Source organism: Chiloscyllium plagiosum, chromosome 5 (genome assembly GCF_004010195.1).
Source record: "Chiloscyllium plagiosum isolate BGI_BamShark_2017 chromosome 5, ASM401019v2, whole genome shotgun sequence".
In the NCBI taxonomy this organism is placed as follows: domain Eukaryota; kingdom Metazoa; phylum Chordata; class Chondrichthyes; order Orectolobiformes; family Hemiscylliidae; genus Chiloscyllium; species Chiloscyllium plagiosum.
The window spans coordinates 76,977,254-76,994,889 of NC_057714.1; the positions used below are offsets into that span (position 1 = coordinate 76,977,254).

The window sequence follows — 17,636 nt, forward strand, 5'->3', positions numbered from 1 at the left end:
AGGAAGAGTTGGGTAGAGCTCTCAAGGATAGTGGAATCAAGGGTTATGGAGATAAGGCAGGAACAGGATACTGATTAAGGATGATCAGCCATGATCATATTGAATGGTGGTGCAGGCTCAAAGGGCAGAATGGCCTACTCCTGCACCTATTGTCTATTGTCTAAATATTGTCCCATTACAATATAGTGGCTACTCCAATTACTCCAATTACTGTGCTGATCTAGGTATGGGCTTAAGGCCAAAAAAGTAGCCAGTAAAATCTAATTGTTTTTGAATTGTTAAAGTATAGACAAAAGATTGAGTGGCAGTAAAGCTCGCCATTTCACTCTCCTCCTATACAATAGCAGCACAAGTGATATTCTCCATTTACAGAGTGCTGCCACGAAGCCATAAAGACATTCTGCCTGACACATTAGTGAGTAATGTTCTGTGATCAGTTTCAGTGCATCTGCAGTGCCAGGTGCACAGGCTGTATGTCCCCACAACTGGTAGATTGCATTAAATAGCAAATCCTTCTGCTGTTCATAATAGACAGAGAACTGACCGTATTCAATCACCCAATGTTTGCAAAACTCAAAGCAGACTGTCTAATGTTAAGTGTGATTCCAGCACTCCTACGAATGGGAACATGTTAATCATGATTCCTGTGCCTAATTACAAACTTAATTCAATTCTTCTCTCACTGACTTTAACCAATATTTTCCCAAAGTACAATCTTTGTATTCACCTGATTTATTAAGGATTGGGTGACGTGCACCCTCAACTCTGATACTGAAAGCTAAATAAACCCTAGACTTCATAACAGGATGAACTCTTGATTGGTCTATCAAATGTACTCGTGCATGCTGAGCCCTTGCACTCAGAAGTCCACAAAACAGAAGGATGTGCACTTTGATTCCGAAATATATTGTTACCATGGACAATAAAATCACATTAAAAACTATTGTTGAGACAAGTGAATCTCTCAAACCATGAGTGCAGAAAGTACTTTGTGAATTTGTGGCGAAGACATTGTGTTTCAATGTAGTTTAATTATTTTAAAAAAGGACCAGGAGCCTTCTAATCAACTTCAGCAGAAGATTACACCCTCCCCCCACCCAACACATAAAAAATGCTGCATATTGTTGACTCCCAGGGGAGCATGTGTAATAGTAATGAAATTTCTGAAATAAAGTACAGGATAATCAAAAACTACAAAACAACAAAAATTGAAAAAATTAAGTATATAATTGAAGATAAAACGTGTCAAATAGAAGCTTTTTAATTTATAAAAATCAGCTTTATATTGCATGTGCATTTTTTGTTTAAAAGTCATTCAAATATTGGTGTCAGCAGTCATTCTGCAAAAAATTCATAAAACAGTATTTGTTTAAAAAAATTGTGTGTGGGAGTTCAGTATCTGTTATATAAATCAAAAGACAAATTGAAATGATGTCCATCCAACCCCTCCATGGCAAAGTGCCATAAACATTATTAAATATCTTGTATTTCTCTTGGCAATAATAGAGTGAACACAATTTCACATTCGCTTAGTATTGGTACTATTCAACTGCTGGAAGCAAGTGTGATCAGCTGTTTGCACCTATTGCACAACCAAATCATCAGAAATTTGTTTGTGATTTATAGGGAAAGGTGACAATTCATCAATGACTGATATTTTCAAATGGAGCCGATTTCAATAGAGTCTCCCTGTTATTTTGTAATCCTCAGGCTTTCCAACAAGATACTTGTGCCAGAAGAAAACAGTATATTTAGTGCAGTCATGTCAACTAAAGGATGTCTCCCATCCTAATTAGAGAAGGCTGAAGGCCTTCCTGCCTGTAGCGGAAATCATAAAATTATTCTATTGGTATGCATCATTCACATTTTGTAACAAAAATCAGATCACCAAGCTGATCAAGTGATCAAATCATTGCTATTTATCTACTTATTGTTGAGCGTTTAGTGAGGGAAGCATAATCATTGGCTGCAATTTCCAAAATATTGTGGTGTGTGCAAAACACTGTAGTTTGTGGCAAAGCGCCTCTCCACATGTCTTGTGTGAGTATACCCTGTATTGCTGGAGAAAGTGAGGACTACAGATGCTGGAGATCAGAGCTGAAAATGTGTTGCTGGAAAAGCGCAGCAGGTCAGGCAGCATCCAAGGAGCAGGAGAATCGACGTTTCCTGAAGAAGGGCTTATGCCTGAAAGGTCGATTCTCCTGCTCCTTGGATGCTGCCTGACCTGCTGTGCTTTTCCAGCAACACATTTTCTACCCTGTATTGCTACCATGAAGTCGAAAGGATGAATGAATTCTTCTTGTTTCACTCTTGAGGTCGGCTGTAATGGAGTTTTGGAATTTTAGAAACCATTCCCGAGTGTAGACTACTTTCTCCTGATTAACAAGTTGACCAGAGACTGGCCTGTGAAAACAAGTCTGCCCTTGAACATAAACATGTTGAATATGGCATTTTACTGCTTGCTGGAGAAGAAGTCCCTTTCTCAGATCTGCTGAACCACTCGATTGTCCCCAGCTTCCACAATCCCAGTCATACAAGGGATTAGTAGTGGACCATTCCTTGTACTGCAGGCAAACCCAGGAAGAAGACAATCATTGGTCCTGCAGTCGGGTAAGTCAGGAGGATCTTGTTTGGGGAGAGTACGCCCATCTTCGGGGGTGAGGGGGGGGTGTGTTTTGAAGTGGGCGGGAAGGAAGTGAAAGTACCCTATTTTCAAGGGATGGCCACAGTGGAGAAAGGGTATGCTATATAGATCATGTCCACCTCTTCCTTCCCTTGTTTTAATTTTAATTTTGAAAAAATATGAGCTGCGCATTCCTGGCCACCTGCTCACACCAACGATTTCAAAGCATGTGTAGAGTAATGTTCCAGCCCCTTGAACTTTAACAAGCTTGACTCGGAATTACTTATTTAGATATGGTGGGCAGGCTGCAAATTGAAACTGGCAGATACAAAATTGTGAGTATTACAGAGATATGGCTGCAAGGGGATCAAGACTGGGAACTAAATATCTAAGGGTACTATCGAAAGGACGGGCAGATGCATTGTTAGTAAGAAATGAAATTGCATCAATAGCAAGAAGTGATATTGAGTTGGAAGGCCTAGAATCTGTGTGGATGGAATTGAGGAACCAGAAAGGAAAAAAGACCTTGATGGGAATTACATACAGCAGTAGTCAGGATATGGGAAGAAAATAAATCAGGAGATAGATATGGTATGTAAGAAATGTAGTATTACAGTAATTATGAAGGATTCCAATATGCAAATGGATTTGGGAAAATAAAGTTGGTAGCAGATCTCAAGAAATCGAATTTATAGAATGTCTATGAGATGATTTTTTTTTGCAGCTTCTGTTCCCCACTAGGGAGCAGATAGTTCTGGATTTGGTGCAATTAATAAAAACAAGGAGTGAGTTTTATTGTAAAGCTCACTCAAGTAAAGTACAAAACTTATTGATAAGGTAAAATCCATACAAATGTACAAAAATACACAAAAGTGCAAAAACAGAACAAGTTTCAGATTGAGCAAGGTAGGGTTGGAACAACGTTAAAAGTCCCATAATTAAAAAGAAGTATGTGATCCGATGTCCCTTTGGTGGTCTTGAAGTTCCAGTGATGCTGCTGCCAGTGTAAGCTGATTATTCTTCAGGACACAGCATCTTTTAAACTGCAGTCCTTACTTTTCTTGAGTGGATGCTATTGCCATGAAATTCCCTTTATTTTTAAATTCGTTTTATCTTGCTGGTGTATGCCAACTTGTTACAGGGTTATGGTCTGAGCTTGAAGGAAAAAAAGTGTGAGTGAGTTGCTTTTGCTATTCCAGAGCACTGGTCGCCTTGATGTTACTGCCTGCTGTAACAAACAGACCAGCTTTGAATCTCAGTTCTTCAGTCATGTTTTGATCAAATGATAGCTAGCCGTTGGCAAACAATGGGGAAAATCCATATTAATGTAAAGGTTTCAAACTCCAGTCGACAAGGCCTTCGAGATGAAAGAGGGAGGGGAGTTTTCAGCATCCTTTTACACATAGTGGGTTTCAGTAAACTCCCTTTGGCAGTGCACATTTCCACAGGCAGCAAGTCAGTTGCTTATTAACTTCAGGTTTCTCCTTAGACGGCAGGTATGAAGTACTGCAGGGAAAACTGCCCACGCATGCCTCTTGGTGATTCAGTTTTAAAGGTTTGTGGAAACTTGGCTGTTTTTGTAGATCAGGTGACTTCTGCCACCATTTAAAACAGGCTCAAAAAAAGGTGATTTCTTTCTGATAAAATTTTGGCCAAATATTGACACTGAAAAATTTGCTGCGCTCTGATTCTTGGGTAACACTATCTTTAGAGACAGTTAAACAAGCTCATTGTGCAATTCTCTACAATATTGATGTTTGAGGAGTATTGGATAATCTAGTGCACAATAATTATTTTTCTGCAGCTATGCAACGGAATAGCTATAGTACATTGATTCTCAATTTTGATCAGAATTGGCAATTGCACTTTTTTTGATAACGACTTTATCTGGCTTTCATCAATTGTCTTGCACATTGGTCAATGTCTTTCAGTTGTCTGCTTCCTACGCGTAGAAGTGTAATTTATTTCTCTTTACCACGGTGCTCTCTCTTTCCAAATTAAATTTATGTGAGGATGCCATTAGTGTTAACAACACATCCTGGAATTCTGTGCACATCATCATTGGGCAATTAAGTTGAAACCCAGTAAAGATTTTTCATGCAATTAGCCTGCAGAGTTGAGACAGGTATCAAAACTGATGCAGGAGTGGAAACCTTAGTTGACCTTTTAAATTTCACGGAAAGAAACCCAGCTGTCATGTTTTTTTTAAAAGCATGCTACGATGCTATTGATTCCTGAAGAGGTCACAGCACTAAATTAATTAGGAAAATGCACTTAGTGTGTACTTTACTCCGTATGCAAGAGCTGCAGATAATACTTTTACCTTGGTACTTGAGTTAGTCAGTACTTTTCCAAATCCAAACTACCATGGAGCAGACAACAAACTTGCTGAATTTCTTTCTGCTCAGCTTGTTTGACATCAGATACCATGGACAAAGCAATTAAGTGCACATCTTGGTGAGGGTTTTAGTGCACATGCAACTAACAGTTGCCAGAAAGATGGAGGATGTTCAGATCAGATTGTCATTCAGCCTCCATCACTGAATTGATGCCAGTGATGCCATTTTAAACCACAAAGCTCCAAAGTCCTCTGTTAACCTTACACGACTATACACATATGGAGCAGCTGGAAGAATTAGGCCCCCACCGACCCCCAATCGCAGCTATTTAGAGGAATCTTTAGCATCTTGTTAGTTAGGTTCTGCTTGGTTTATTCAGTAACTATGGTACGGTAGTATTTGGTGATTGATATAGTTGTCTGTACAGGTATTTCAAGTTCTAGTCTACAGGGAATAGTGTGGTGGGTGCTAAAAGACTTTTCACACTCAAAAGCAGAAATTACTTGTGAAACACAGCAGGTCTGGCAGCACCCATGAGGAGAAAGGAGAGTTAACGTTTTGAGTACGGTCACTCTTCATCAGAAGGCTCATACACAATACCTGACACTTATCTTCAAAATCAGAAACGATGAGATGCACAAGGTCAGAACTCACACGACAACAGGTTTATTTGAAATCACAAGCTTTCAGAGCGCTGCTCCTTTGTCAGGTGAAGTGGTGAAGGAGCAACACTTTGAAAGCTTGTGATTTCATATAAACTTATAGAAGAAAATTAGGGTCTAAGCTGTCTCCTTGAGATATTTTGAATGGGTTTGGTCTGGTCCATAACAATTTCCATGGGTATACAATGACAGCATCACAAAGAAACTGTGGCAGTTGATCTGAGGAAAGTTCAGTAGAACCATGGAGTCATAGATTCATACAGCACAGAAACAGACCCTTTGGTTCAATTCGCTTCCATGCCGACCAGACATCCCAATCTGACCGAGTCACATTTGCCAGTATTTGGCCCATAGACTTCTAAATCCTTCTTATACACATACCTATCCAGATGCCTGTTACATGCCATATTTGTACCCATCTCCACCACTTCCTCTGGCAGCTCATTGCATATACCCACAACCCTCTGCATGAAAATGTTACCCCTCATGTCCCTTTTAAATCTTCCTCCTCTCACCTTAAACCTATGCCCTCTAGAGTTGGATTCCCTGACCCTAGGAAAGAGACCTTGGCCAATGACCCCATCTATGCCCCTCATGATTTTATCAACCTCTATAAGGCCACCCCTCAGCCTCAGTAGGTGGAGGTTTCACCTGCATTGAAAGCACAGAAGTAAGAGAGGCAAAGTGTAATGGGCATTGTCCATTGGGATGTTATTGCAGAGGCTCAGAGAGAGGGATTCAGGCACTGATGGGAATATTTCAACGTCAGGACCAATGTCAGTGTGGGCTTTCTGGAGAAGGGCCCAAACAGGCATGCCGATCACCCCATGCACATAAAAGATTGTACAGTCCAAAGCCCCACTATTCACAGATATCTGATCAGCAGTATCAGTTAAGGTTGCAGCTATTCATGGCAGGCCATCACTGACCTCTGCACTATGCTTCAAGACAGCCTGAGACCTAGACAAGTTAGTGGACATCCACTGGCCATGATTCTGAAGGTTACAGCTCTTGATTTCCACTCTGCCAGGTCTTTCGAGAGGTGCATTGAGGTACGTGTGGGATCATCTAGCCAACGGTTCATAGTGCCCTAAGGAGCTGACCAATGAAGGCTGGCAATGATGTGTAAAATCACAATGGTGCAATCAACCATGTGGAGAAATCTGTCAGCTCCGGGGCCATTGCTGGATGTCCCTAAGGACAGGGTGTATGTTATTCACTAGCCATGTGGCTATCACATCATTCCTGTTGACCAGTCAACAGCCTTCTTCAACAGAAAAGACTTGCAATGACTCAATATTGAACTGATCTGTGACCACTATGGAAGGATCCTCAAGTCTGTGCACTGTGCTGTTCCTGGTAAACAGACACAAACAATTAAATACCTTTTCTGGCCTCCCACGTGCCTTAAGGCAATGGCCATCCAGCTCCTCACATTATAAATACCCTGTCCAGCTGCAGAGAAGAAGCACAACACCCACCTTAGGTTAAGATGAACCACCATCAAGTGGGCAACGGGGCTCCAGATCATGTGATTCATGTGCCTTGACCAATGTGGTGGAACCCTTTGATAGCTCCAGCAAGCTCTCATGTATTGTGGTGGTCTGCTGTACACTACAAATTCTCATCGTGCCAAGGGGCGAGAGATTGAACAATGAGCACAGCACTGTTCATGGTGTTTCCCGTGACAGTGGGCATTAGGAGGAGCCAGCTGACTGTGTACAATGCAAGCTTGGAGACCTCTTTGACCACAAACAAAATGCAATGAGGTACATTCAAGGGAAGATTCAGGTCCACAAGTACAAATCTGTTTACACTTTCCCCTCTGTCCTTTCAGAAAGATTCTAATAAAGCCTGACCTTTTAATCATTGTACCACCCTCCCCTTCATTTTGTATTTCATCACAAGACTGAGGATCTGAACAGATGTACCTTGGTCTATCACTTTAAGCCTGTTAAAGGAATAATACTGTCAATGAGGACAGCATTTGTTAGAGTGAGAAACAGCAAGAATGAGTGAAAGAAATTTTGATCTTCACAGCAGAAACAAGACTTCATCTATAAAGTTATGATCACCCATAAACACTAAGTGCTGCTCGGGTTTCTCTTATTTATTTTACAAATGTTCCCATGGGGCGGAATGCCTGTTGTTGCAGCTGAGCTGGAGGGAGACTGCTGATCATGCTGTTCTATCAGTGAGATGACTTTGACAACCATCCTTTGGTTCCCTGAGACTTGGAGGAATCCAGCTGAAGGTTCGCTTCACAAGTGCAAGAGCCTTCTCTGACACTGTGGCTTCATGGAGCTGCAGCATTTACCAGAATCACCCTGAGAGGAGCCCCAGGAGGGAATGATAGCTGGTCTTTCATCCATGCACACTCGTACTTTCCTACTCCCCTGAGAGGGATGGGGTCTCCAGGAAACGCCACGTATCTCGATCTTCTCTCATCTTGCTCATACTGTGTGGAGCACACAATCAAGTTGATGACATGCAGGTCATTGTCCATCCCTGACAATCACAAACCAGAGTGATAGAACATGGAGTAGAAGGTGAGGACTGCAGATGCTGGAGATCAGAGTCAATAGTGTGGTGCTGGAAAAACACAGCCGGTCCAAGGTGCAGGAGAATCAACAATTCAGGCATAAGCCCTTCATCAGGAAAGATAGAACCTGGAAAGAGGCCCTTCAGTCCAACTAGTCCATGCCAACCAGGGTTCCTAAACTGAATTAACCATTTGCCTGCCTTTGGCCCATATCCCTCTAAACCTTTCCCATCTGTGTAACTAGCCAAATGTCTTTTAAATATTGTAATGGTACTCAACATATATAAGTATTAATATATATTTTTATATATTATATATAATGGACCTTTGTGTCTACCAATGTGCCAGGTATACTTTTGTGTATCAGCTCATTCTCTCAGCCTCTTGGATGTATGCTCCTGCCTCAACATCAGCATTCACATGGCCACACTGGTGTCTTGAGCTGAAAATGTGTTGCTGGAAAAGTGCAGCAGGTCAGGCAGCATCCAAGGAGCAGGAGAATCGACGTTTCGGGCATGAGCACTTCTTCAGGCATGACCTGCTGCGCTTTTCCAGCAACACATTTTCAGCTCTGATCTCCAGCATCTGCAGTCCTCACTTTTTCCACACTGGTGTCTTGCCCACTCCCCTTTTGTGGGGGAACTATGAAGAGGTGTGTGGCCTTCTCTCTTCTTATTGTGAGCACTGTCACCTCCTGGACTCAAAAGGAGGAATAATTTTAATCATTACGAAGAGACACAGCTCTTATACTGATGGGCACTCCTGAGGAATACGATATGGCAGCACCTTCTATCTCAGCATTAGCTGACATTGACCTGATTGCCTGGTTTCTCATCTCGGGACAGCAACTGTATGGTTCCTACACTGGGCATTACTGACTTGGCAAGCCACCTCCACTGGACAAGACCATCACCTACTTCCTGCTGTAACTTTTACTCTCACTGCCAAATTCAGCCCCTCAGTTGGAGCGGTTATTCTGAGCAAGTACAGAATCCAAACTTACTTCACACTGGTTATGTGCTGCAGAAATTGTAAACAAGGTTAATTTTAAATAAGCAGGCATGTGTCTCATTAATTTGATATCCTTGTAGTTTTCTGAGGACTCTGAATGAGTCTCACTGTAGTCACTTGTAACTCAGGAAGTGCATCATCCAAAGTGCATGCAGCTATGTCCAAGAAACAACAAAGAGCTGATAAACTGTTGATGTTGTTTGAGGTTTAATATTGGCCGATGTGCTCGAAAGCACTTTCCTGATCTTTGAAATAATGCCACAAGTTCTTTTAAATCGACTTGACAATAAACCTAGAATACTGTGAACAGTTTTGGACCCCCTATCTAAAGAAAGATGTGCTGGCATCGGAGGCAGTCCAGATAATGACTCAAGGTTGATCCAGGATGGGGAGAGGCTGAGTAGGTTAGGTCTGTACTTAGTATAGTTGAGAAGAAGAAGAGGCAACCTTATTGAATTAGATAAGATTCTTAGGGGACTCGATAGCATAGATGTGCAGTGGTTATTATGTCTTATTGAAGAGTCTTGAATGGTACAACTGATGGTCAGGAATCACACCCAGTTAAGACAGAGATAAAGAGGAATGTTGTCTCTTAGAGAATTGTGAATTTGTGGAATTCTTTATGACAGAGGTTTGTCGAGCCTGTGTCACTAAGTATATTTAAGGCTGAGATATGCAGATTTTTAATCAGTAAGGGAATCAAAGGTAATGGGGAAAGGACAGAGCAGACTCAATGGGACTAATGGCCTACTTGCATTCTAATGTCTCCCGGTCTTATGAGTGAAGAAGACTCCAGTTTCACATCTCATATGAAGTGCAATACCACCAACAGCACAACATTGCTGCAGTACTGCACTGAAGTGTAGGTCTGGGTTTATACTCAACTCTCTCCACTGATAACCAAACTTACAACCTTCTAAATGCGACACAAATTTGTTGCTGACTGACCTGTGAGTGACATTGTGATTGAAGGACTTAATACTTCGTAATAGGTTATCTGCTTATTATCTCATTGCTGTTTGTGTGATGGTGTGTATATAACCAGTGTAACTGTTGTGCCAGCCTCAGTTGGCTGGAGTGGAAGGCAGGCCAGATTAAATGAGGTGAGGAAAATGGTGTAAAGCAAAGGAATTAGGACAAGTAGAAAACCAAAGACAAGCCTCGTGGAAATAGATGTAGCAGAATTATCACGGCCAGCTGCCATTGAACAAACAGGGTTATGGCCTGTTTTTCAGGCTTTCGGGTAAAACATTTATAAAACTAACCAATAATGGATCAGACACTGTATTCAGATGGCTGAAAGAGTCAATCCATTAAGTCCTGTTGTCACAATTCTCAAATGGCCAGTGAGGCCAAAGAAACTAGAAACACTCTGACATGCAGCAGCATTAATATAAATGACTCAGAGGAGCTTGCCACCAGTCATTCAAAACAGTGATAACCTGTCCATTAAGGTGGATGATGCTTTGAGGCGACATGTCTTAATGATGTAGCAGAGTGGCGACAGAAAAAGAAAGGTAAGGAAGAAAATTCTGCTCTACCGATCCCACTAGCTCATAGGACTCTCTACCCCATACTCCCAAAGATCTGTGGGTTGAGAATCAGCCTGTTAAGTCCCATGGCAGTTACTGATGGCCCTGAGTGGATATTGTCCACAAATCCAGGGACTGCTGACAATGACAATGTTTTGTTCAGTTTACTATAAACTCTCCAGTGGGAAAATGACGTGTCATTCCTTTAGTTCACCTTGAGTTTCTTTGGAATATCCTCGAAGACTGAGCTCAGAATGGCAGTGGGCTGGGAAATAGTGTTTTACTGGAGGGAAGGAGTCCAAGAGAGTTCTTTGTGCTGTTTGAAAGGATTATGTCCAGGTGGAAGTTCTCATACACATTGAGTTCTCTTTTCCAGGTACCAATAGTTATCAATAATTGGGACAGTCAGTAGTTCATAATGCTACATGCAAAAGTACCTATTTATCTTTGCATTTTAATAAATATTTATGCTGTCATTTCTTGAGATATTACACATCTCGTCCACAAGCTTACTATTCAGTAAGGTGACTTTAGTATAAGTTAATTGACATATACATACCTGTGAAATCACATACCTCAGTTCATTCAGAAATACCTGTTAAAGTCAACATTCAATAAGGTAGGTGACAATGAACATTTTTCATTCCACTGTTTTGAGATGGTTCACTCCCTGAGTAAACATCTTGAAGCCCAAAGGTTTAGATGAATTTTATGACCCGGCACCTGAATTACAAACAATAAACTGACTAACTTGTGGCTTATTGGACTCCTCAGCAGTGATATATTGGGTATTTTTGAGTGTTGCTCATATGTTCATTTGTCTTTACAACAATCCATATGAAGTTTAGTTCAAGAGCAGTGACAGTAAATCATTTTGATCACAGCTGCCATATATTGGCAAAAATAGAATTAACAAGATATTTTAGGATCATTGATACTGTGAGGCCAAATTTCTATTGATGATTTTTCAGATTTTGCTTTGCAGTTTGTCATCTTGTACAAATGCATATGGCATTAATGTTGTTTAATAAACTGGATTCCAAATGTCCAATCTGATGAGGTTCTAACCCCTTTAGGCTTTCTTCTCCTACTGAAAGTGTTATTTAGTTATGCTCCAGACTATATCGCTCACTGTGTACTTTCTGTCTGTATATCTGTTTCTTTCTGTCTCTCACGCATTTGCCAACATCACACTGTTATCCTGACTTCTGTAGCTCCATATAAAGTTTTACCCCTAATTGATCCATATTCCCTTGCTCTCTGCACTCTAATTTTCTGACCCTTTGTGTTGACTTTATGACATGACATAAGGACAAACAAATCAAAATGTGAAAGGTTATCAGGCCTAAGTTGGAATGTGGATATGAGATTACAGTAAGATTAAACATGGTCTTATTGAATATTGGAGCAGGATCAATTAATCACCTACTCTTGCTCCTTATTCATATGTCTGAGAGGTTCAAATGTCTTTATTCAACTACAACTTGATATGATACTAGGTGTGCCTGATTGCTTCTGAGTTCTGTGGATGCAAGCTTTTTTTAAATTTTTTTTACAAGTGCATCACGTTTGATGATAGTTGGAGAATAAATGAATGAACGGACATGGGAACAGGACACGTACATACGCTTTGGAGTGTTTGTATGGAGGTTGAGCAGCAGCACAGACTGATTATGCCAAACATTCTGTTCCTCTGTTGTAATTTTGGTGTCATCATTTGCTTTAAGGTTTTTATTTCTTTGATGGAAAATACAGCTGGTTAATTAGTTGTTCAATTTGCATTACACTATTTACATGATTTAAACTCAGGATTTATAGTTTTGTTGGATATTGGATCTAGTGTCATAGAATATTTTATCTTGTAGGTTTTATCTATACGGGGGAAGTAGTGCACCGTATGTTAACAGCTACTCAGTACATCGCACCACTGATGGCTAATTTTGACCCAAGTGTGTCTCGGAATTCAACTGTCCGATACTTTGACAATGGTAAGTATTACTTTTATTGAAACATTTTGCAGGATAAAATCCTAAACATAATCATTGTTTCTTCCCTAAAATATGATCAGAAGTTATTAAGAAGGACCTTTGGGTTTAAATTGGATGAATAATTGAACAGGTAATGATAGATTCCTGTAATGATGATTTTGAACACTTGTTAAGCCTAAAATAATGGATTAGGTTGAAATCTGCAAATTGTCACTTATGTTTACAGTCTAGTACTCTCTGTGCCAATGCTTTTCATTCTATTTTCCTTAACATATTGCAAAAGAAAAACCAACCAGATAAAGATTTTTCAAGAGACACTATCATTAGTACAGTGTTCTTGATCCAAGTATTTATTTCTGTCATAAGCTCAGGAGTGTGCTGTATGCAGATAATGCAGCAGTATTAATGATCACCTGCTCTCATAATGGAGCACCTTATGCCTACCTTCAGCAAGATTTTGACTGTGTTCAATTTGCATTACACTATTTACATGATTTAAACTCAGGATTTATATTTTTGTTGGATATTGGATCTAGTGTCATAGAATATTTTGTCTTGTAGGTTTTATCTATACGGGGGAAGTTGTGCACTGTATATTATCAGCTACTCAGTACATCGCACCACTATTCAAGATTAGACTGAGATGTGACGTGGACCATAGGTGTTATCTAATAACCATGTCACCTGAGAAATGGTCCAAACCATCCCTCCTTCCCCTTCAATGGTACCACAACAACAAAACTGTCACATTATGGTTATGTTATGGAACTAGAAATCCAGAGGCCTAGACTGATGACGTCCAGGGATTTGAGATAAAGTCGTGTCTTGGCAGCTGGGGAATTTAAATTCAGTTACCAGTCATCTGGTTAGTACCACATTTAAAAGTTGCTGAGGAGAGAAACATAGAAGCATTACACAGCACGGAAGAGGGCTTTCCCTCTCTTCACACATACCATTCTGCCTCTTTTTACTCTTACGGTCCCATTCTTTCTGTCCTCACAGGTTCTATGATACTTTTCCTCACATATTCAATTTTACACATCACTTCACACATCCCATTCTCCTTCTCAGACACGTCTTATTCTCTGTCTCTTTCTCGGCTAACCTTTCATTTCTCCCATGTCTTATTCCACCACTTCTTGCATAGCCCATTTCTCCACTATTCTCACTTCTCAGCTCTGCACTCGTATTTTCACCTCTTCACACTTCCCGTTCTAGCTGCTCTGACAGCCATCCACACTATCTAGACTGGCACGGCCCACATCTCGACTGAAAGGCTTGAAGGTCCTCGCTTAGATTAAAAATAACCTTAAAAGTCAATTTATCATGTCAAACAGTGAAATAAAGCCCAAATAATCTGATATCACATCCATTATCCATTAACGTAGACAGCTTTAGTGAACTGCCTGATATATGTGCCTAAACAAGAGTTAAACCTAGATGCTTCTTTGCCCCCATCCATAAACACAATCAATAACTCAATGTGTATCATGAACCTGCAGGTCCAAAAGCATCTGATGCTCTTTCACGCTACATCCATTAATCAGCTTCATCAGATACTGTTTGTGTTTATCTGGCCAGAATGAATCATGGTGGATTTATGGCCTTGGTGTGAATCTTTTGGCCATTACAAACTGCTGAATGGGGAGTGCTCCCATGTCCTGCTCAAACCCAGGGCTGACAAGCTGATGCTCTGTGAGCTGCATTAATTTCATTCAAATCAGCATCTCCCCTCCCTTTACAGACTTACCAACCACTAGAGTATTTTCCCAATGGTTGACTGATAAATTGGAATACTTTCATTTTCCAAAACTCATTGTGTGCTGGGTCTTAGAATCCTTATGTTCAGTTCCACTCACCTTCTCAGACACTTAAAGTAGAGTTATCATAATCCTACCAGACCATAGGGCGACTCTCTCATTACAGAGAGACAACTGTGGTGATTTAACTCGAGAGCCATCTTTATTAGGCAGGAGGAAAGGTTGAGTAGACGAGTCCGTTTTTGGTAACCTCAGCCAGTGTTGAACCACAAGTGCCTAACAAAGGGTCTAACCACCTTCTGTTGATGTTCAGTGACATTATCATTGTTGAATTCCCTCATCACCAAACTCCCACACTTCGTACAGAAATACTCTGGCAGCTAGAAGGAAGAGGCTGAGAATTCTGCAGCAAGTACATAGAACAATACAGCACAGTACAGGTCCTTCAGCCCTTGACGTGTGTCAATCTTTTATCCTATTCTAAGATCAAACTAACCTACATACCCTTCATTTTACTAGCATCCATGTGCCTATGCAAGAGTTGCTTAAATGTCCCTAATGTATCTAACTCTAATACCACTGCTGGCAGGGAATTCCATGCACCCACCACTCTCTGTGTAACGAACTGACCTTTGAAATCTCCCTAAACCTTCCTCCAATCACCTTAAAATTATGCCGCCTCATGATAGACATTTCTGCCATGGGAAAAAGTCTCTGTCTATTCACTATACCTATGCCTCTCAACATCTTGTACACCTCTATCAAGTCACCTCTCATCCGTCTTTGCTCCAGTCAAGCTGTAGATCCCTCATAAGACATGCCCGCCAGTCCAGGCAGCATCCTGGTAAATCTCCTCTGCACCCTTCCTAGAACTTCCACGTCCTTCCTATAATGAGGTGACCAGAATTGAACATAATATTCCCTCCTTTCCACTTTCCGCAAAGACCGTTCCATCCGTGACTACCTGGTCAGGTCCACGCCCCCCCCTACAACCCACCCTCCCGTCCTGGCACCTTCCCCTGCCCCCGCAGAAATTGCAAAACCTGTGCCCACACCTCCGCCCCCCCCCCCTCACCCCCATCCAAGGTCCCAAAGGACCTCCCACATCCATCAAAGTTTTAGCTGCGCATCCACCAATGTCATTTATTGTATCGTTGCTCCCGATGCGGTCTCCTCTACATTGGGGAGACTGGAAGCCTTCTCACAGAGCTGTTTAGGGAACATCTCCAGGACACCCACACCAATCAATCCCACCACCACATGGCCAAATATTTCTACTCCTCCTCCACTCTACCGAGGACATGGAGATCCTGGGCCGCCTCCACCGCAGGTCCCTCACCACCCGATGCCTGGAGGAAGAACGCCTCATCTTCTGCCTCAGAACACTTCAACCCCAGGGCATCAATGTGGACTTCACCAGTTTCCTCATTTCCACTCTCCCCTCCTTACCCCCCTTCCCCCTAACCTTCCAGCTCAGCACCATCCCCATGACCTGTCGTACCTGCCGAACTCCCTTCCCACCTATCCGCTCCACCCTCCTCTATGACCTATCACCTTCATCCCCACCTCCATCCACCTATTGTACTCTTGGCTACCTTCTCCCCAGCCCCATCCCCCTCCCATTTATCTCTCCAGCCTCATTCCTGATGAAGGGCTTTTGACCGAAAAGTCGATTTTCCTGCTCCTCAGATGTTGCCTGACCTGCTGTGCTTTTCCAGCACCACTCTAATCTAGACTCTGATCTCCAGCATCTGCAGTCCTCACTTTCACCTAGTTGAACTCCATCTGCCAGTTATTAGTCCAGTTCTGCATCCTGTCAATGTCCTGTTGTAACCCACAACAGCCCTCCACACTATCCACAACTCCTCCAACCTTTGTGTAATCAGCAAACTTACTAACCCACCCTTCCACTTCCTCATCCAAGTCATTTATAAAGATCACCAAGAGAAGAGGTCCCAGAACCAATCCCTGTGGAGCCACCACTGGTCACCAAGCCGCAGGCTGAATACTTTCCATCTACCACCATCTCCTGTCTTCCATGGGCCAGCCAATTCTGTATCCAGGCAGCCAGATTTCCCTGTACCCTATGTCTCTTTACTTTCTGAATGAGCCTACCATGGGAAACCTTATCAAAAAGCCTTGCTAAAATCCATGTACACCACATACACTGCTCTACCTTCATCAATGTTTTTTGTCACATCCTCAAAGAATTCAGTAAGGCTGGTGAGGCATGATCTGTCCCTCACAAAACCATGCTGACTATCTCTAATCAAACTATGCTTTTCTAAATAATTATAAATCCTGTTTCTCAAAGTCCTCTCCAATAATTTTCCCACCAAAGGCATAAGACTGACTGGTCTGTAATTCCCAGGATTATCCCTATTCCCTTTCTTGAACAAGGGAATAACATTTGTCACCATCCAAGCATCTGGCACAACTCCAGTGGACAGTGAGGACGCAAAGATCATTGCCAAAGGCACCGCAAGCTCTTCCCTTGCTTCCTGTAGTTACTTAGGGTATATCCCGGCTGGCCTAGGGACTTATGTTCTCATGTTTTTCAAAATTTTCCACACATCCTCCTTCTTAACGTCAACCTGTTCTGGCATATCAGCCTGTTTCACGCTATCCTCAGAAACCTCAAGGTCCCTCTCAGTAGTAAATACTGAAGCAAAGTATTCATTAAGGATGTCCTCTACCTCCTCCGACTCCAGGCACAAGTTCCCTCCACTATCCCTGATCGTCCCCACCCTCAGTCTGGCCATCCTCTTGTTCCTCACATCAGTGTAGAATACCTTAGGGTTTTCCTAAATCCTACCCGCCAAGGCTTTTTCATGCCCCCTTTTAGCTCTCCTAAGTCCATTCTTCAGTTCCTTCCTGGCGACCTTGTAACCCTCTGATGCCCTGTCTGATCCTTGCTTCCTCAACCTTAGCTGAAAATGTGTTGCTGGAAAAGCGCAGCAGGTCAGGCAGCATCCAAGGAGCAGGAGAATCGACATTTCGGGCATGAGCCCTTTTTCAGGAATGAGTAAGGTGCGCCAGGCAGGCGAAGATAAAAAGGTAGGGAGGAGGGACTTGGGGGAGGGGCGTTGGAAATGCAATAGTTGGAAGGAGATTAAGGTGAAGGTGACAGGCTGGAGTGGGGGTGGGGGCGGAGAGGTCAGGAAGAAGATCGCAGGTTA

At 42.0% G+C, this 17,636-nt stretch overlaps 1 protein-coding gene across 2 annotated transcripts in view; it reads left to right on the plus strand.

Moving 5' to 3' along the window:
* The window catches only part of plxdc2b (plexin domain containing 2b), a 422,082-nt gene that overhangs the window by 265,967 nt on the left and 138,479 nt on the right, over positions 1-17,636 (plus strand). For both annotated transcript variants that reach the window (XM_043690425.1, XM_043690426.1), the window contains exon 5: positions 12,575-12,697. In XM_043690425.1, coding sequence (XP_043546360.1) covers positions 12,575-12,697 — 123 coding nt within the window. The remainder of the gene's footprint in view (positions 1-12,574; positions 12,698-17,636) is intronic.